General features: G+C 44.2%; 2 protein-coding genes across 2 annotated transcripts in view; both read right to left on the bottom strand.

Moving 5' to 3' along the window:
• The window catches only part of shank2b (SH3 and multiple ankyrin repeat domains 2b), a 124334-nt gene extending 115724 nt beyond the window's left edge, over positions 1–8610 (bottom strand). Inside the window, exon 1 of the mRNA XM_047034685.1 lies at positions 8369–8610. Coding sequence (XP_046890641.1) covers positions 8369–8378 — 10 coding nt within the window. The 5' untranslated portion in view covers positions 8379–8610. The remainder of the gene's footprint in view (positions 1–8368) is intronic.
• Positions 8611–10593: 1983 nt separating this feature from the next.
• Positions 10594–18211, bottom strand: acte1 (actin, epsilon 1). Its single transcript, XM_047033888.1, has 9 exons — positions 18106–18211; positions 16620–16770; positions 16053–16181; positions 15626–15736; positions 15360–15444; positions 14883–15044; positions 14463–14654; positions 11790–11971; positions 10594–10967 (listed from the first exon to the last, which is right to left on the bottom strand). Exons 2-9 carry the CDS (start codon positions 16746–16748, stop codon positions 10824–10826), a joined length of 1134 nt encoding a protein of 377 aa, XP_046889844.1. The 5' UTR covers positions 16749–16770; positions 18106–18211; the 3' UTR covers positions 10594–10823.
• Positions 18212–21057: the final 2846 nt, after the last annotated feature.

Raw genomic sequence — 21057 nt, 5'->3', positions numbered from 1 at the left:
CAGGGCCTACACAGTTATTAAAAAAAAAAACTGAATGGAATAGAGTTTAGGATGAGTGCTGGGAATGGAATAGAGCTTAGGATGAGTGCTGCGGTTATAGCTCTTGTAACATACAGTAACACACAGTGCGGCTCTCCCATGCTGAAGAGATAAAACCTTGGTTCATTCAAATACACAAAACAACAATGGCGTTTGTTCAAAATTAAATATCCCTTTAACCAGTACAGTATCATTACTGCTGTTGCTAGTTGGTACACAGCACTTCAGAGCTGAGAGGAGAAGTCTGCTTCTTGTACAAACCGATACAGACATGATAACCCGAGGGCAGAGGCGTTGTCATGGAGAACATCCTGTACTCCTCAGTGCTAAGGCTGTAGTCAGCCTGATCTAGGCCAGTGACCGTTCCTCCAGTGTTCATGGCCGGTCCCCAGAGAGCAGCCCGCTCCTACGAGGGACAACATCACTCACTGTCTACCTGGAAAACTGCCATCTTGGATTCCAGTTAGGCCTTTCGTCTGAGTCTGGACAACTTAAAAGCCTCAGCGGTGCCACTGCCAATCTTGATACAGGAAATAGGGCAGCCATTGTTGGGCAGGGAGTTAGACCAATTAGACCAGCTGCTTGCTACCGAGACAGAATCAGAACCAGAACCAGTAGCCTAGTCAGCCTGGACCGGGAGCTTGTGGATAACACTGAGGACTGAAAAGATCTGGGATGCTGTCAGATGAACCAGCCAGAACTACCCAAAGTCCTGGCTGGTTCACTGTCCACTGTCTGTTACAGTGAAGCTTTGGACGGCTAATATTTCAAACATTGTTGATGTTAGCAGACAAGCTAAGAAACTGATACTGTACAGAAAATAAAACTATAAGATCCACATGATTGCTGTATGAACATACATGCATTATGCATTCTTAAGTACTGTAGCTCAGAGCAGGAGCTTTCTCTTTTCCCCAGAGACAAGTTAGAGAAACACATTTAGGCCTATCTCCTTTTCTGTCATTCATCTCCAAAGAACCACCAGCAGCTTGTTAGCTTTACCTAATCAGCCCGCAGCCTCCCATTGGCTGAGGCAACATTCCACCCTCCCCAGGTAGTTGCTGTGAGAGAACACCATCTCTGTCAACTGTCTGTAAAGACTCCATATGAATCATTACGTAAAAGATATAGACGAACAATTTTAGGTCAAAATAGCTCAAATCAATATTTAGACTGAATCACAGAGCTAGGGAAAGACGCATTCAAGGACAAATGACTAGTCATTTCATGTGGATATAGAAGTAATTAATTCTTCATAGACTTCACAGTGGGGAAATTGTTGCCAGGAAAGCAAGCAAGCATCCCAAGAGAAAAGCAGAGGAGAGAAAAGATACAACATTTCCTGTACTATTCCTCAGTGATTCAATGACACCGAATGGCCAGAAAAAGAAGAATACTTACAAATTGCCTCAATAAATTACAACTACTGATTTAAACCTGTAATTTGTAGTTGAAATACATGTGAATTCAACATCAGTGACCAGGTGTTATGTCAGTTTCACTTTTTCCAATACAATCAGCATTCATTTGTGCCTTGATGCACCTGTGCCTATGTATGTATGTGTGTGTGGGTGTGTGTAAGTGTGCGTGTGTTAAAACAATCTGGAGATCAGATCCTGCATGCTGACTGCTCTCTGTGTGAACCTGTCTATTTTAACAAAGGCAATTTGAGATAAACACCCTGCTGGGTGCCAGCCCTAGCCCCAGGCACAGGTTCAGTTCCATCCTGAGTCTTAGCCTCAGCTCCAGCACCCAAAGCCCAGCTCCCGCCCCCAATTCCAAGCATCAACCTTAGCCCCAGCTGCCAAACCCCAGCCTCCAAACCCCAGCCCCCTAGACCCAGCCGTAGCCCCCAATCCCTAACACCAGCCTTAGCCTCAGTTGCCAAACCCCAGCCCCAGTCCCAGACTCAGCTCCCAAACCCCAGCCTCAGCATCAGCCCCAAACACACACACACACACACACCAGCCCATGATGTAGGGCACCGTTCTGTCCCCTCCACACACCAGACCATGATGAAGGACACCTGTTTGCCCCCCCCACACACCTGACCATGATGTAGGATTGAGGTAAGATTAAGGGATTTTCATTAAACAACCAAGATTACTTTTGGTCCTTCTAAGAGACATTTTGGTCTGGCCCTAATGGTAACGTCTATTGGAAATTGGAAATCAACTGAAAGGTTCCGGACTTATTCGTTTTTGAGAATTGGTCTGGCAATGGCATGCAGCCCTGCTAAGTGATTTAGACAATATGATTATGGAGTTTGTGTCTCAGCTCTTAAGATCTACCAGATGAGCTGTCTGTCAGTGGATCATTTCTAAACCACATCTGTTCTGCATAAGATGGGGATCAAACCACCAATCTTCTGTATGGGTACTGTTCCCATACATCTAACCACGAGACCAAAGTGATTTCATACACAATCTGCCAAATATTTGTGGGCTTTCTCTTGCTACCCATCACGTTGGCATCAAGTCCTTAAACTATATACCTATATATTCCTGCTAGTTACTTTACTGTACACCTCCCACTAGATTCTGTATTGTATACCTTCCATTATTTAATGCGCTGTATACCTCCCACTAGTTTCTGTACTATGTGTGCTGTATACCTCCTACTAGTTACTTTACTGTATACCTCCCACTAGATACTGTAGTACATTAACACCCATCTGCCATCCTTGCTGAACTGCAGGGTCTGAACTCTGTGGCTCTATGTATGATGCCTACCCCTCCTGAAATCCCATTTCCAGCTGATCCTCCACACCCTGGTCCTGGGGATGTGTTTGGATGTATTATGCATGGGGGCATGTGGAACGGATCATTAAATTTAAATATTGATATGGCTCTGTTTGTTTGCTGGCCTGCTTTACTGTCCTATGAGAAGCCTGGCAGCACATTAACTACAGTTTAACCCTGGAGGTCTGGGTACATTGTACACAAGTACTTAAGTTTAGTAATGTCTTACTTCTTCTTAGACTTTCTTTTAGGAATATTAAAGTGATTTGAATTGAAGTATACCACCATACATCCTGTTTTTCTCACCAGTTAATGGCAACAGTTAATGGCATTGTGTAGGCAGAATGAGATATCTGCGTCATGTTCTTTTATTGGAAAATAATAGCTGGTAGAAAAGGGAAGCCGAGCTACTCTTCCTTTTGTAGAAAATGTCTTCAAATTAATAGGAGGCCTAGAGGCACGGAGAGAAGCACAGGGACACAGGTAGAATGTGTTCATTAGTATTGGACACGGCAAAGAACATTCAGCAGACCGGGAGGCTGACCTTCTCCCAAGTATCTGAGGATGAAACTACCAGGTCTGCCTGGAGATGACAAGCACATCACCTGGCCCGCGGAGATCAGAGGCCATTGTGACATGCAGGCGCTGGTCGCCAAAGCATTCGTACAGCTTGTAGGATTTACTCCAGATTAAAAATGCCAACGTTAGAAATCCTGTCCTCATCCTCTGTTGCTATGGAACCCCCTAGCCTGTACCCCCACGGGATCCCACAGTCCATCTCTCCTTTCCTCCCTGTATTTCACTTGCTACCTTTCTATCTCTCTCCTCTCTTTCTCTCCTCCTACCTCTCTCCATTCCTCTATCTCTTTCCTCACTCCTCTTCTTCCCTCTCTCCACTTTCCCTGCCTCCATCTTTTTCTCATGACCTCTTTCTCCCCTCTTTATCATCTCCATGCTCTCTTCTTACCTCCTCTCTCCCTCCCTTATACTCTTCCTCTCTTTTCTTTTTCACCAATCTCCACCTTCCTTCTCTCTCTGCTACTATGCATCTCTTTCTCCTCTCTCTAACTCCCCCCATCACCCTTTATCTCTCTCCCCTTCTCTTCTCTCTCTCTCTCTCTCTCTCTACACATCTGCATACCTCTTTCTCTCTGCCTTTCCCTCCGTACCCTTCTCTACGAGAATAGGAGGAGCAGGAAAAAAACGTCAAGTGAGCATAATAGTGCATTCTTGAACAGTGCTGTCCTGAAGCCTCAGTGAGGAAACAAAGCCATGTGAGACGCTGTGGTGCTCCTGGTAGACTGAGAGGTCTTCAGGGAATACACTGCTGAACACATCTGTGGGCTTTCTTAACAAGTAACACCTTACAGTGTGCTTACACATTAAGTAACATGATGAAGTGTACTAATTAGCTCCACTTTTCTCAGGTTTTAATGTACTGAGGTAAATATGTATTAGCATAAAACCACGGGTTTGTGTGTTAGATTTGTTATTGGTTTTATTGATGATATAGTTTACTTACGGGTTTGGATTTCAGGTATATTGTAGAAGGCTGAGAAGAGCCGTGTACAAAGAGTGCTCTGGTTCTAACTGATTTTAGTATCGAGAGCCGAAGACCCCAGCCAACGCTGTGGCGTAAATGTGTCAGAGAAGGATGGGGACAGAGGTTCTCTACCCCCCCCCCCCCCCCCTCCTACTCACAAACACACACTTACATCTCCATCCACCTCTCACAAATAGTGGCAATGGCAGCCAAGGATTCAGCCAGACTGTTCATCATCCAGAGAGAGTGAGGCAGCCGCCCTGTCAGGCTAGGCTAGGCAGATTCATAGAGCTGGCCTAGACACGGCACCGTGGGCAGCACACGGAAACCTTCTGATACCGACACAGCTGTGTGAATCACAGGTACCATGTTGTAAACTGGGAGGAGATAGTATGGACAGCTGCTGTTGGCTGCCAGGAGTTATAAAGGAAGCTCTCAGTATATCAGTGGGTTGCTATATACGTATGAATATATGATGTATTTTCATCCAGGTCTGACTGGCTGTTGGAAGATGGATTAATAGCTTTTTTATCACAAAATAGCAGAAGACCGAATGATTCACTGACAACTTGATGCAACTGCAACGCAACTTTGATCGTACAGTGCTAACACGTGGGTCAGTGTGCAAATTACGGGGGGGGGGGGGGGTTGTTTGAATAGCCTGGGCTGCGTTTCCCGAAAGCGTCGTAAGCCTAAATTGATTGTAGAATCCATCGTAGGACAAATCTTAGTTTTACGGGCCGTTCCCAAAGACATCATAGCTAAAGTGTCTCTTGAAAATTCGTAACTCTTTAAAGCGCATGGATTAGCCTACTCCTTACGAGCATGTTTGGGAAACGCACATAAGAAATATCGATGGTTTAGTTTTTTGCTCGATCGTTGCTACGATCCATCGTTATTGAAAAACGCAGCCCTGGTCCTAACCAGACCCTCGTACATTTCATTCTACAGAGGGTCTGGGATCACTCCATTGACAAGCGTTAACTTCCTTGAAGGCGGGTACTCTGTTGAAGTTTAAAACTATTGGATCTGCCCAGAGACACTGATCTGCCATACCTAATAGCTAGCGCTTGCCTTAGCCAACTCCTTCACCACTACTGTAAAGGAGCTAGCTGCCGTAGCTGGAAAATCTAACTTTTCCCGAACCACGTGGGAAGAAGGGCCACAACATCATGGCCAACAACAAAATTCAGCAAAGATTGTTCTTGCTTCGGCTTAAACTTCTGGATATTCGGCAGCGTTGCCACAATGCACCAAATAGCTTCGCTCGCATCTTTCTCCGCCGCCATTACTGAACTACAACTCAAACTATCGCACAACATCAACATCATCGCCACTCCCTCTGTTCGCTGATTGGACCTACAACCAATTGATTTGAGAAAACCGATTTATATGCCCAGACCTAGTAGTACTAGCCTGGTTGCCAGCCCAACTTCTCCCCGCCCACAAAAAAATTTGGTCGGGAAGTTGGGTCTGGAGGGTCTCGTATTGGGAACAACTTACGGTGGCCCTGAAGTGCAAATGACACCCCCTAATATGAGTACATCCCCCAAATGAAAATACTCCCCCCCAATACGAGTCAACTCCCCCCAAATCGGATGACTTGTTCACCTCCCCCCAATACAAAAACGCGCTCCCCCAAATGGAAAACGACATTAAATTAACTCAAAAACACATTACATTAACTCTGAACGGAAAGGGTAGGTACTACAGTTTAGCGCTGATTGGATGCAGTAGGCTAACTGACAAGAAATAAGAAATTGATTGACAGAAGTACAAAATGTAATAGCCTGACAGAGTTACGTGCACCAGGACATTTATTTGGGCATCGAAGCATGTAGCATAGGCTATGTATGCAAAAGCATAAATTGCAGTGTTAAACGTAAACATCGATAGCCAAACAACTAGTCCACGTAACTCTGTCATTATCATGAAATTAATCGTTTTGATTTGAAGGAAAGAGGAAACATTAATGTTTACAATTCAGAGTCATTACACTACTCTTTATTTTAATCAGGGTCATTCCTATGAAATAATCTTAGATCTGCTGTTAACGTTTCACAATATAAGTAGCCTATGCGCACGCTAAAAACGCAGTTGAAGGAATCAGGACTTTTCAGAAGAAAAAACTAATAGTCCACTACAGAAGAATGAAATGCCACAATGACAGAGTAACGTGGACCAGGATAGTTGTTTGGCTATCGATTTTTGCATTTAACTCGAAATACTTTTGCCTAAGAAGCCTACTATTTGCTACATTCTTCGATAGCCAAACAAATGTTCTGGTGCACGTAACTCTGCCAGGCTATTGCATTTTGTACTTCTGTCGATCAATTTCTTATTTCTTGTTAGTTAGCCTACTGCATCCAATCAGCGCTAAAGTGTAGTACCTACCCTTTCCGTTCAGAGTTAATGTAATGTGTTTTTGAGTTAATGTAATGTTGTTTTCCATTTGGGGGAGCGCGTTTTTGTATTGGGGGGAGGTGAACAAGTCATCCGATTTGGGGGGAGTTGACTCGTATTGGGGGGGGAGCGCGTTTTTGTATTGGGGGGAGGTGAACAAGTCATCCGATTTGGGGGGAGTTGACTCGTATTGGGGGGGAGTATTTTCATTTTTGGGGGGAGGTGAACAAGTCATCCGATTTGGGGGGATTGACTCGTATTGGGGGGGGGAGTATTTTCATTTGGGGGATGTACTCATATTAGGGGGTGTCATTTGCACTTCAGGGCCACCGTAACAACTACATAAAACCAGGATCTGGACGGACCAATGAAATTGCCAGGGCGGGCTTTATACGATGATGGACAGATGATCAACAGTAACGTAATCAACAACGTCACGAAAGAGCCCTTGGGTTGAATTCGTTTTCCACAAACAACATATTACGTTGCTCTGATTGGTTGTAGGTCTATCCAATTGAGCGAAGAGGCATTTGTTTTACGAGTTCGGTTGAAACACGCTCAGTAGTCACAGCCCCACGGAGGGTTTTCAGACTCATATTCTGACTAGAATTATGAGTATGACAACGTCAGGCTATAGTAGTACAGAAGTAAAATAAAAACTGAGCGGAAGTAGGAGGGCACAGCCAGGCTAAGGTTTGACCCCCCTAATTAAGACTTGGATCCCCCCAAAAGAGGTAAAAACAACAGGTCGGTCGGGGGGGGGGGGGGGGGGGGGGGGGGGGGTGTGTGTGTGGATATCGTTCTTACCTGTAATGGTAAATATTACAATATATTTAACACATTCATTTAAAAACAAGTTGGCGATACACAGAAATGTTGACTTTATGGCAGGGAATATCACACACATAAGCACAGCGCGCGAGGGATAAGTGTGCAATACAGAAGCTGGTTGAATCACCTCAGAGTGTATACCACGTAGTGAGAAAGTGCAAGAAAGGTAAGTTAGCTAGCTAATACAAACAATTACTAAGATAATTTAAATCTATAATATCTTTCTCACGATTGTATTTGTAATGGCAATTAGCTATAGAATATTCACAAGAATGTTAATGATAGATGCACGCGCCTGCGCTGTACTAGGTTCCCTTTACTCCCTGGAGAAGAAATTGACCCCCGATTGTCCTTGTATAATTCGCACACTGACGTGGGTCATCATAGTTTTATAATGAGACCTATTGTTGCTTAGGAATTATGGTAACTTGAGGTAATTAAGTTATCATCCTAATGGGAGATCATTTGATCCTTTAGGCCACCTTGCTTTCTGCTGATTAGCGTTCTTTTCCATAGAATACGGTAAATTAATGGGCTGATAAAATCACAGATTTTTTTTGTTTAATGCGCGTTTTCATTTTAAGCATGATCTCAATTGTCTTTCTCTTGATTTTTCAAGTTCAATGCAGGTGATTCTTTCATTACTGCTCATAACCAACTTTTCTCATAACGCAGATTTTAAAAGGAAATGTAGGTCATCAGACCCCTTATCATTCAGCAATGCGAACTGGACGTTGGTTAGATTAGTTTTACACCGAAACAAACCACAAAAAAAACTGTGTAGCGAAATTAACAATATAGCGGAGCTTACCTTGATTCATGGGAGGTAGGCTACTGTCCGTACGGCACTTCTCTACTTATGCACCTTCGCTTGAGGATGAGGGAAAACTAGCGAGCGTGTCTGTTCGGTAGGCTACTTCTCAGAAGGCATTCAGATAGCACGGGTAGTTTTCCGTTTTCAACAAGCACTGGGGTATCGTATGCTGCGGTGCAGTGGAGAAAAGTGTGTCCAGCGAAATTATCTCGGGGGTGTCAGAGAGGGGTAAAATGAGGTTTGAGACCTGGCGTTGGAGCAGCGAGCCTCGCACAGTGGAGGGAGGAGGGGTTTATAATGGAGGTGCAATTAAACCACTCACTGTAATTCTTACCGAAGCTAATCCCGCAAAGAAAGAGCAATCAACCAAAATACAGACTCTCCAAATATATAATTTCTGCATGAGAATATGACTGCTCTATAATATTTGTTGTGTAAACTGACTCTTTAAAAGCTGTATGTAGTCTTCAATGACAAGTACCAGGAATTATACTTAATGAGAAAATGTCTCACTTGATTTATCATCCTTTTTTGTTTTGAGTGCAGTCAGTAGCAGTGTTTCTTACCTATGTATGTATCCAGAAGTACCTCTGGTCCAGGAGAAGTTGTCATAATCTGTCCCCCTGTGATTGGTGGAGGAGCAGGAAGTGGAAAAGAAGGCAGGATGAGGATGAGAGACTATTTACATTTAGTAGACGCTCTTATCCAGAGCGACTTACAGTAAGTACAGGGACATTCCCCCGAGCCAAGAAGGGTAAAGTGCCTTGCCCAAGGACACAAAGTCATTTGGCATGGCCGGGAATCAAACTGGCAACCTTCAGATTACTAGCCCGTTTCCCTAACCACTCAGCCACCTGGCTCCCGAGACCATTACTCACTGGCCTCCCATGCTTCCCCACCTTCATTTGTCTTTGACTCCTGTAACTGGCCCTACACAGCTCAGCTGAGCATGCCTAAACTGGGTCAGACAGACAAGGCAGGCAAGCAGACAAGGCAGGCAGGCAGACAGACTGACAGAGACAGACAGACAGTAGTTTACAGACAGGCAGTACTTAAACTATTTAGTACATTCAATATACAATATATTTAGGATTAATCCCTTAGGGGCAATTCCTGGAAGCAGGCATAGCAAATAACACACAACTTTCATAGAAGACAACACATTATGATAAACAGAGGCCAAACCAGACATTATACACTGTACATAAATGATATGAGGTACGGTAAAAGTGGGTCAGACTGGATCAGAATCTGATTATAGAAGCTTCCTGGTTGATTGGGCAATCGAAACCATTTGAAATGCAATTTCCCTATGAGCCCACCAGATTGATTGAATCTTTTCATTTTTAGGAAATGAAAACTTTTGAAAACTTGGTGAGATGCACATCTATCAGCGACAGACAGAAGCGGTTGCTCTGTAACATCTGGGCGGATGTTGTAGATAGCCCATTACAGGTGAAGAACAACTTCACATGACGATCCCATTTTAACAATCAGGGGACGGTAAGACACAGTAGGGCACTTCGGACAATGGCCCTGCCACACATCCATCCTCTCCAGATTATCATCAGATGAAGGGCTATTGTCTGTTCCAGACAGGGCTAGCATCTGCGCGAAACTGTAGTAGCGGGACACACACACACAGGACACACAAACACACAACACACACACATACACACTCACGTACACTCACAAATACACACAGGCCTGAAGTGTATGGTTATGCTGTCCTAGTTTGCGCTGGCCTGTTTTTATTGCTGCTGAGGGAAACACAAGACCCTGTGTTGTTCTGTGCATCTGACAATAAAAGACTTGAACTTGAACACAAGCCCTCTAGTCTGTGGATGTCTAGCCGGCCTGACTCACCAATGGGTACAGGGCTCAGAACAAACTGAGTTTCCCATCTCTGGTGACACTTTGAACACCTGCTACAGACTAAATGGTCTGTAGCAGGTGTGTGTAGCAGCTTGTGTGCATCTTCATACACACAAGTTCAGATCATTTTAGAGAACACATTACCTCCATGAAAAGGAAAACGTCCAAGTAGAAAAATATCTTAATTACAATGAGGGAGTTACATGTGGGGCACATATATATGAAGACTGTGGGAGTTACTACTGTGAGTGTTTTCTCTCCAACTTACATGAGCTCTTTCAATGTAAACCACTGGATCTGTCTCACACACAAGTCAAAACCACCCAAAAAAACACACAAACCCGGAGTCAAAAGGCAGATGTCATTTATTTAGCAACATATCCAAACTAGAAAGTCTTTGAAGTGTTTGGGGACATTAGGATTTTACATGGGCCTCAGTGGTTTGGAGGAACAAGAAATAGGTAAGCCTGGGGGGAACATGGCATTGGATGGGGTTGGGGGGTTTAGAGGAAGACAGAGGTTAAGTAGAAAGAAGAGAAAGAGATCGGGTAAAGAACAAAGGGAGGGGTGGGGGACTTTAGAAGCACTTTCGGTGGACGATTGAGGGTCCGGCCTCCTCGTACTCATCTTTGCTGATCCACATGGCCTGGAAGGTGGACAAAGAGGCAAGGATGGAGCCTCCGATCCAGACTGAGTACTTACGCTCAGGGGGGGCGATCATCTGGAGAGGGGAAGAGGAAGAACAGAGAGGGGGGAGAGGGGAAGAGGAAGAACAGAGAGGGGGGAGAGGGGGAGAGGAAAGAGATACAGTCAGAGATATGACAGACTATGATGCATTATCCCCTGTATGTACCTGACTGTGGGCTACGCTGCTGTGGAGGTACTGTGTTCTTAGTTTCATGTTTCTGGTCCTGTTATTTTACAGTATGCATCAGGATGTGTAAGACTGTTTGTGGGACTGTGTGTAAGTGAGTGTTGTGTATTGAATGATATAAGATTCCACTGTGGTAGAATGTGTTGTTTGGTAAAAGAAGGCAAGGCTCGAGGACTATTTAGGTGGTGCATTCTGGAGGATTGATTTCTTTTGTGGTGTGTTTGTTTGGAGGTGGGGTTTGAGAGCAATTCAGCTGCTGGATTGTGGGAAATTGATTTAAGTGTTTGTGCGTTTGTGTAGCTGATAGTGGGTATATTGGTTTGTGGGGTGGGTGAGGGTTGGAGGGGAGTGATGCAGTGTTACGGACTCCGTCTTTGTGCTGTTTGATTAATGTGGTTTCTGAGACATTCAGTTGGCCTAAGGGAGATCAGAAGGGGTCGGTATGTAGGAGACTAGTGTTTCTGAAATAGAAATATATTTTTTGTAATTGTATCTATTCTATCCATTGTCAGATGTATGTGTGTGTGTCTGTGGGTGACCGCATGTGTTTGGTGTGTGCATATATCTATGACTGTGAGCGACAAAGAGAGAAAAACAATTAGATTTTGTGTGTGTGTGAGACAGACAGAGAGTTGTCATGATCTTGAGTGTGTATGTGTTGGCCCACACCTTGATCTTCATGGTGGATGGGGCAAGGGCTGTGATCTCCTTCTGCATGCGATCACCGATACCAGGGTACATGGTGGTACCACCTGACAGGACGTTGTTGGCGTACAGATCCTTACGGATGTCAATGTCACATTTCATGATGCCGTTGTAGGTGGTTTCATGGATGCCAGCAGACTCCATTCCTGAAGAGACAACAGTCATTAGACTCACATTGGAACCACGCAATACCTCTCTCATCACAGGCAGGAGGTCAGGAACCCAACACTGGAACTGCTCAACACTTTCCTCAATACAGACAGGAAACAAAATGCATCATTACATAGTACAGTCAGGGGTTGGATGGCTGAGCGGTTAGGGAGTCGGGCTGTTAATCAGAAGGTTGTTGGTTCGATTCCCGGCCGTGTCAAATGACGTTGTGTCCTTGGGCAGGGCACTTCACCCTACTTGCCTCAGGGAGAATGTCCCTGTACTTACTTTAAGTCGCTCTGGATAAGAGCGTCTGCTAAATGTAAATGTAGTAAAGAACACTGTTTCCATATTGCTTGTGACTAAGGCTTAAAAGTTTCTCCTCTGACCAGGTGTGTTGGAGTTTGTACTGACAACTTTAGGGGATCTCAAAAAGGCACATTTAGGGAAACCCTGATGCTTGTGAGAGACATCAGGAGAAAGGAGAGAAAACAGCCACGATTATATCCTGGTTCTCCGCAACCCTGTGTGATGGAGCCTACACAGTCTCTCCCATTCCCACATTTGCATTGACCTACATTCTAATTATCTTCTCTCTGAACTGCATGTTTAAAGTTTCTACTAGTTAGGCAGGGCCAGGGAGACTATTCAATATTCCGCTTTTGCATATTCTGTTGAAAAAGTACAGTTGAATGAATTTTCATGAGTTGATTGGAAGGTGGCCTTTAGGATATGAAAGTGCGCATCAGGAGCAGGGACGCTCTAAAAGAAGGGCTTGAACGGCTAGTGATAGATCGAATGAAGAAGTGGTAGCAGGCGCTTATATGAAAAACGACACCCTTCATAAATTATTTATGCAGTTGGACTGTGTGTGCTGCTGTCATTTCCAGAGATTAAATTAAAACTGAGATCCCCTCAGAAATTCCGCTGCGCAAAACCTCCCAAATTTAATGTGATATAATCTAAAACGGTTCAATAGGCCATGCCGTTTGTTTGTTTGCCGTTATACGTTTGTTGCTGCTCATACATTACAGTGAAGTGAAAAGAGAAGTGTATAATTAAACAATTCTCTTCTCATTTCCCTTAATGCAAGAAGGAATGGTGATAGGCTATGTGCCAGCCTCACATATTTTAAACAGTTGCATCAAAACGACTGTTATGACTTAAATTAAAACTTCCCCTAAAATGTTTTCTTCTAGTGATATTTTTAAGCATTACTCATATTGCATTTCATTAATACGGAACCCCCTTTGAAACAAGCTGATTCTAGTATCCTGGCAGTATCTTCGATTGCTTTACAGAATTTATGATCATCATTTGATAGCCCTCTCGTGGTTAATTGCTTGAATAATCTATCAGTCCCACCACTAGCTCAACAGAGCAAATACAGGGAACACAAAGCTGACTAGCCTAAGTATTATGTAACTGCTGTAGCTGGCTAACACAATTCTGTACATTGGAGAACTGGATTATCTGATACAGAAGACCACATCCTAGCAGGCATAATGTACATTTTTCCTCACCTGGAGAAGCCGGCTCTGCTCCGTTTTGCTCCTAGATTCAGACATGACCCCCTACCGGTAAGTAAGTTATACAGCTGAGGTAACTAGACTACCGCTGTGTGGGAACCGCAGGAGCTAACCAGTCGAATGGCGTACAAAATACAGGGTGTTGATATCTAGGGTTGCTTAACTTCCTCCACCCCAAATGAGGGACACTTTCTTTCAGGTTGACCAATAATAATGGAAATTGCAAAGTTTCATTGATTAGCCATACCATAACCTACTCATTTCAGTGTAATTTTGGCAAACCACTACTGTATTTGCTTGGAAATATTGGCCATAGTAATAGTCAAGACAAATTCAAATGTCATGTTGTTTTCTGGAAATAGCATTAGACCGTATACCTCACCAGTGGCCAGTTCACACATAGTTCACACACACACTGTCACCAACAAGCAACAACCGTGTCCCATTCGTTTGTGAGTTTTGGCGCGTTTACAGTAGCCTATTATTGGACGGTGAGGCTGTAATTGGAATATGTAACTGGAGCTGTCCATGACGGAACAAATCAAAATCACCCATAATTCGGGATGTACCGGACAATTCGGGACGTTTGGGTTGGCAACCCTATAATCACAGCTTGGAAGAATTGATATGTTATCACCCTAGCCTTTGCCTGTGGCGTTTCTGCAGCTGCCTTGTCGTTTTAGGTAGCTAGCTATCTCCCAGAAGTTAACAAGCTACTAAACGGGCACATTTTTTTATAGTGCAAACAATTGAAGGACGAGCTAGGGTGGGAAAATAATAAAACATAATAAAAAAAAATATAGGCCTATATGAGAGAGAATAGCCTTGCCAAATGCACACACACACAATTAATGATTAACTTTAAACACGATGAACTGTATCCAAATCCGTTTTACATCAGTTCATTGCAATTACTACATTACTTGTATACCAGCAGGTGGTTGTGTTTGAGACTGACCGATGAAGGAAGGCTGGAAGAGGGTCTCTGGGCAACGGAACCTCTCGTTACCAATGGTGATGACTTGACCGTCGGGAAGCTCGTAGCTCTTCTCCAGGGAGGATGAGGAAGCGGCGGTGGCCATCTCATTCTCAAAGTCCAGAGCCACGTAGCACAGCTTCTCCTTGATGTCACGCACGATCTCACGTTCGGCTGTAGGGTGGACACAAGCAAATATGAGAACGTTTCCATCATTCAATGAATGCATGCTGTTACACTACGTGGCCAACCGAGGGCGCTGTTAGTATATGCAATAATCATAGGACTATGTGGTGAATCAAATGAAACTACAACTACCCAGCTTTAAAGTCTTTTAAACGACACTGTTTAACAGAATGATGAAAAATGAATTATGACATTTGTTTTTAGATTTTTGTATACCAGTGGTGACGAAAGAGTAGCCTCTCTCTGTGAGAATCTTCATGAGGTAGTCAGTCAGGTCTCTGCCGGCCAAGTCCAGTCTCATGATGGCGTGGGGCAGGGCATAGCCCTCGTACACTGGCACGTTGTGGGTCACACCATCACCAGCATCCAGCACAATACCTGGCAGCAGTCATAGCATCCACAGGTCAGAGTCTCTGAGACGTTGAAGTCATTCTTATCTGAGTGGTGAGGCAGAAGCATGTGTAGATCCAAACACACACGCATACACACACATACTCTCAAACACACCAACACACCCAAACACACACAGCAGTCTGTCTGAGAGCCCTTAAGGCTGACAGATGTTCACTTATTTGTAGATTATGTGCTGCATCTGCTTTTTGGTTTAGGGCCCCAGATTTACAGGCAAATGAGGTGAATGTGTTGTAGCAGTGTGGTAGAGTGGCAATGTAGCAGTCGTGTCTGTGGGCTCACCAGTGGTACGACCAGAGGCGTAGAGGGACAGTACTGCCTGGATGGCCACGTACATGGCTGGAACGTTGAAGGTCTCAAACATGATCTGAAGAGAAAGGAGAAGAAAGTCAGACAAATTATTTGTCTGAAGAAAAGGCATTAAGAATGCATGTGTTTTGACAGGTGTGTGTGTCTGTATGTGGTCAGTTGTGCGTGGTTGTATCTGTGTGTGTATGTGTGAATGGACAGGTGTGCATGCATGAATATGTGCGTGAGTGTGTGTGGACCTGGGTCATCTTCTCCCTGTTAGCCTTGGGGTTGAGGGGGGCCTCTGTGAGCAGGGTGGGGTGCTCCTCAGGGGCCACACGGAGCTCGTTATAGAAGGTGTGGTGCCAGATCTACAGAGAGACAGGTGGTGGGGTTTAGACAGGTATGTTGACACAGAGACAGGTCTACTGACAGAGGTCAACTGACAAAAAGGTCAAAACAGACAGATAGATCGATAGATAGATAGATAGGTAGATAGGTAGATAGAGACAGACAGACAGACACAAACAGAAAGACAGGCAGACAGGACAAACACAAATTTTCAAGCATCCTCATCTTTAATCTGTACAGATGACTTCTTATTGTTCATGAGACCAGATGACCCTTCCATCAGAACTTAATGTCTCCTTACAGTCCTCAGGTCTGTAGTCTATGGCCAAGTCTCACCTTCTCCATGTCGTCCCAGTTAGTGATGATGCCGTGCTCAATGGGGTACTTCAGAGTCAGGATACCTCTCTTGCTCTGGGCCTCGTCTCCTACGTAGCTGTCCTTCTGACCCATACCCACCATCACACCCTGGAGGAGGGGTGCACAGAGGTGGTCAGGAACAGGGCCATTGTAAAGAGGCTCAAGAAGAGGGATTTACAAGGTCACCTGTTCACAGGGTCCGCCATAACTGCTGACACCCCTGGTGACTCTAAAACTATACATATACCTCACACATACCTCACACATACCTCATACATATCTCTCACAGCACGTGTTCTATGCACCTATAGTGTGCATTACAGGGATTAGCAAGCACATTCCCATAACGGCATTCTCACAACACATAGCACAGGCATCCATTATGACCTTTCAAGTAAAGTGTTGATGACTTTGGCTTAGAAGAAGACAGAGATGACAGAAACATCTGTTTGTTTGGTAGACATCGTGTGTGTAAGTGTGGATTCTAAGTTTGTGTGTGTGTGGATTTCAAGTGTGCAAATTTATGTGTGTGTGTGTGAGCATTACCTGGTGACGGGGACGGCCAACGATAGAAGGGAACACGGCTCTGGGGGCATCATCCCCAGCGAAGCCCGCCTTCACCAGGCCGGAGCCGTTATCACACACCAAGGCTGTGGTCTCCTCCTCATCGCACATGTCTGCTTAGCTAGCTGTTGACCTGTAGCATAACAACACACACCAGAGGAGTGTTTACACAGGGCGAGGTGTTGGACAGTGTTTCATGACAGAACCTTTAACTATATCAGAAACAATTCTTCACCTGTAGACAAGCTTGAAGCCTCTGTTGTACTGACATACATTTTCTTACAATGGTGTTAATCATGACACTCAGCTTCTGAACAGACCCTGGGATGTATTCAGAAGGCAGAAACTCATGGTTCACCTTATATAGAAATAGGCTGAACAGATCAGACATGACCCTGGCTCTGTGCTGTGAAAAAGGAGGATGTCTGGTCTAGGTCTTGTGTTTCTATCTGAGTGGCCTGTGGAGTGCTACTGTTAGCCCCAGGTGTTGCTCACAACTCAGGGTGTCAGTGACACAGAGAACACCACGTATCCTGTTTCGGAAACCTGACACTGCCCTGCAATCTCAGACACTTTGAACCCTCTTTTTGCTTGCTGTACGATGCTAAGTCACACTTGATAAGAGGCCAGACAAATATGTTTAAACAGTTAAGGTAGTCTTTATAATCCTTGGAGACAGTGGGCATTACCCAGAGCAAAACACACCTTTATTGACTTTATTCATCACATAGATCCACATTATTTACATATAGCCTATATGTTATACATTAAGGGGAGGCTTTTATCCAAATGACATTCAAATAGTGAATATAGAAAATACAGCAGAAAAAAAAGTTCAAAGTCTAAAGTTCTTACTGTATGTCAGTGGTCAGAGTCAAGGAACGGTCTACCAGGCACAGTGCAAAGTAACCACATCTCAGGTATCAAGCATGGTGCAGCAATATATATCTCAACTACAGGGATATTATAATCTCAATTACAATATTTCATAGTACAGCAGCATGTATAGTGCAACATCAACCAAAGTTGTTTGAGCAACAATGTAATATATATAGGTACACCAGGTTAACTGATGTTCTAATGAGACATGGCCTTGGTTCTAGTCCGACATGGGTCAGTTACTATTTGAATAAAGAGTTTGGGTGCCCTTGATTTTTCTCTCTTGGTTTAATAAACCAATGGATCAGTCCTTTAGGATCCAAATGTGAGACACATCAGACACAAGTGCCACATCTGTATAACTGAGCCAGATCTGGTTGAAGTACATACAGATGTTCCTCAGCGCTAACCACAATACTGTTCGAATTGTGCACTTCTGGTTCTGATAATTATATTATTATACTGTCATATTATTGTCTGCTGAATGTACTATGTGCACTAGTTGTATGTAGCTTTGAATGAAAGCATCTGCTAAATTAATCAAATGGAAGTTTTAAAAATGCAGTAGCTGCATGATAATTGGACTTACCCTGAGGTTCCGGAAAGGTAATGAGGAAGGGAAGCTCCCTGGAGAGACAGAGACAGAGAACAAGAGAGTGTCTGGCTTCACCTGCTCTCTGTATTTAAATAGGGGGAGCAAGGACCCATGGCCTCACATACCTCCCCAAGCCAACTCCTTTTTAGGAGACATTGGCCCTCCTGACGGGCCAATGTGTTGCTTACAGGTAGGTTGTCCTCTGTAAGAATAAGGAGCCTGGATGCATGCCCGCTCTGCCTGTCCATCACGCACACTTAATTTAATATTAGAATGAAATTCATAGCCAGAGGATCAACTTTGGAGTATTGATTTGGATTGGTGAAAAGCTACACTGTGCGTATGAATTGAATACCCACCTAGCAGTCAATTATAATAGAGTATTCAACTTAGTCATGGTGTGATAAGATAATTTATTGTTGTGTGGTGTAAAAGGAGGGTGAGTGTGTGTTCAGTGCTGGAGGTATGTTGGTTAGTGACTATAAATAAGCCGACTGAGGGTGCATCTGTCATAATGGAGTGTTTGTCTTGTCATTCAGGCTCCAACCACCATAACAACCCTACCACATAACCTTCTCAACATACCATCAAAGGAAGTTTCGAAGCGGCCTGGGTCCTGGGGTGTGGATAGGGACTGACATAAAGACATATAAAGACAAAGTCTATTCTGCCAATAGAAAGACAAGGCCCTCCTCGCTGCCCAGTGCCAACAGCAGGTCAGAGGAGACAAGTAAACTACGCCCCCCATTCGCTGTAATGCCCTGTCATTGGACCGTGGCCCAGTATCTTTCTTCAGCTGGCACAAGACAGCAGCGCTGTGGCGGGCTATGTTCAGAAAGCTTGCTGATGGTAGTTAACCAGCCAGATAGGCCTGCTGATGCCACATTTGTTAACTTGCCTGTTAGGCCTACTGATGCCACAGTAGTTAACCTGTCTGTTAAGCCCACTGAAAAGCTTTGATGGGACTGTCTGAACCAGTCGCCGTTTTTTCACTCTTTACTGATAAAAATTTGCATGAATGGTGAAGACGGATGAGTGGTGAAGAGGGATGAGTGGTGAAGAGGATGAGTGGTGAAGAGGGATGAGTGGTGAAGAGGATTAGTGGTGAAGAGGGGTGACTGTTGAAGAGGATGAGTGGTTAAGAGGGATGAGTTTTGAAAAGGGATGAGTGGTGAGATAACCCACGAAGGACCATGCCTTCTCATTCTTGTTTCTTCCAAATCTATCAACTCAGCCCCTTTTACACAAGCCATTCAAGGTGGGAATGTGGCGCCTTCATGCAATCTCGCAGTTCTGTATAAAAAGTTCAAACACAGAATGGGGGGTCATTGTTGTACCGGCATTAAACTGGCAACAGGGGTAGTCACAGAGCCAAATTGATATCTGTGTAAAAGGGGAATATGTTTTCATCCTTTCTCGTCTTATTTTAAAACTCCAGGGGCGCAATCTCCAGAGTCACAATATTGATACCGGAGGCAGCCTTCTGCATACTATATTGACGTGGAAGGTTAGAGTTAGGGTACATGTTATGAGTATGGTTTGGAATAGGGTTGGGGCAACCATATGTGGGTTAGGGTTATGGTGAGGAATGTTATATGTAGGGAAATCAAATATCAATATCTTTATGCACATTTTACTCCTGCTTTGTTTTAAACAGTTGTCATTCTTTTCAATACTTTAAAACATGGGACAGCCAGGTCCAGCCAGTTCCTCTATTACTCAGTGTGAGTGCTCATCAGGGTTGTAGTAAACTAGGATAAGACATGCTATGTGTCATGAGGTGAGGGTGGAGGTTAGGGTTAGCATTAGGTTGGGGGTAGGGTTCTATAGAGGACAGACGAAGCCCCCTGTCTGTTCTTAATAGGGTATTTCATTTCTTTGCCCTATTATTACCCTTTTATTACCCCTAGTGTCAACAGTGGAGGTGTGGAGGTCATGAGTGCAACAGTGAAGACACCAGGTTACCTAGTTATTTCAGCACATGGGTGATTCTCTCATGTCAACTCCTACTGCAGGCCGCTGGCCTTGGCCCTTTAACAGCTGGACCACATCCAGGACTGGCACCCAACAACAACAACAGCACACAAACAAACACACACACTGTTAAACTGATACATACAGAGTAGCACACACACACATACAGACACAATACATTGTCAGATACCCACAACACAGATTCACATGCTTACACAGGCACACAAAAACACAAACACAACTCACTATAACATACACGCATACACACATACATGCATACATACAGACATACATAGTCACAAACCCAGACAAACACACACACCGTTTCCCTCCGCACCTCACCACACCTCTGAGCCCCTCACAATTAAATAGGCATGACCATGGTGGCCCCAAATAATTAACGATAAATGAAACAAGCGCTGTGTACTGTTCCATTAGAGATCCACTTCCTGGAACCCTGGTTGCTATGCTGGTCATGTGACCAGACGGTCTGTGTCAATGCCACCACTTGTCATAGTTAGCATTCTTATCCACTGAAAATAGCACCAGCTTCCCCAGATCCTTGTTCAGATATATACACAGACGGTCTCTACTATACATGACACAGGACAGAAACCATTACATCCTGACAGAGTGAAACCTTGAATTAAATACACAGGATAAGTATGAGGGGGCAGGTTTACAAAATACAGCTCTGAGCTTTGGTACAGCATGTTTTTCATTATAACTCTCATTATTCGTTTTTTGTCTACCTATTGAAATAATGAGATCATGTGTTTTTCCTGGCTTCAGAATGGCGGGACTGCAGGGATATCTTGGGGTTGGTATGGCCTTCTGAATCTGTCACAGCAGGAATGGTCAGAATGCTGCAGTACAACAGACAGTTATACTTCCACAATGTCACAGAAACCCTGTTTGTCAATCAACATGGCATCTGTCACTGAGCAATGTGGTTTAAATACATACCTCCAC

Source organism: Hypomesus transpacificus, chromosome 14 (assembly GCF_021917145.1).
Source record: "Hypomesus transpacificus isolate Combined female chromosome 14, fHypTra1, whole genome shotgun sequence".
NCBI lineage: Eukaryota > Metazoa > Chordata > Actinopteri > Osmeriformes > Osmeridae > Hypomesus > Hypomesus transpacificus.
This window is presented reverse-complemented; position numbering and strand designations above follow the sequence as displayed.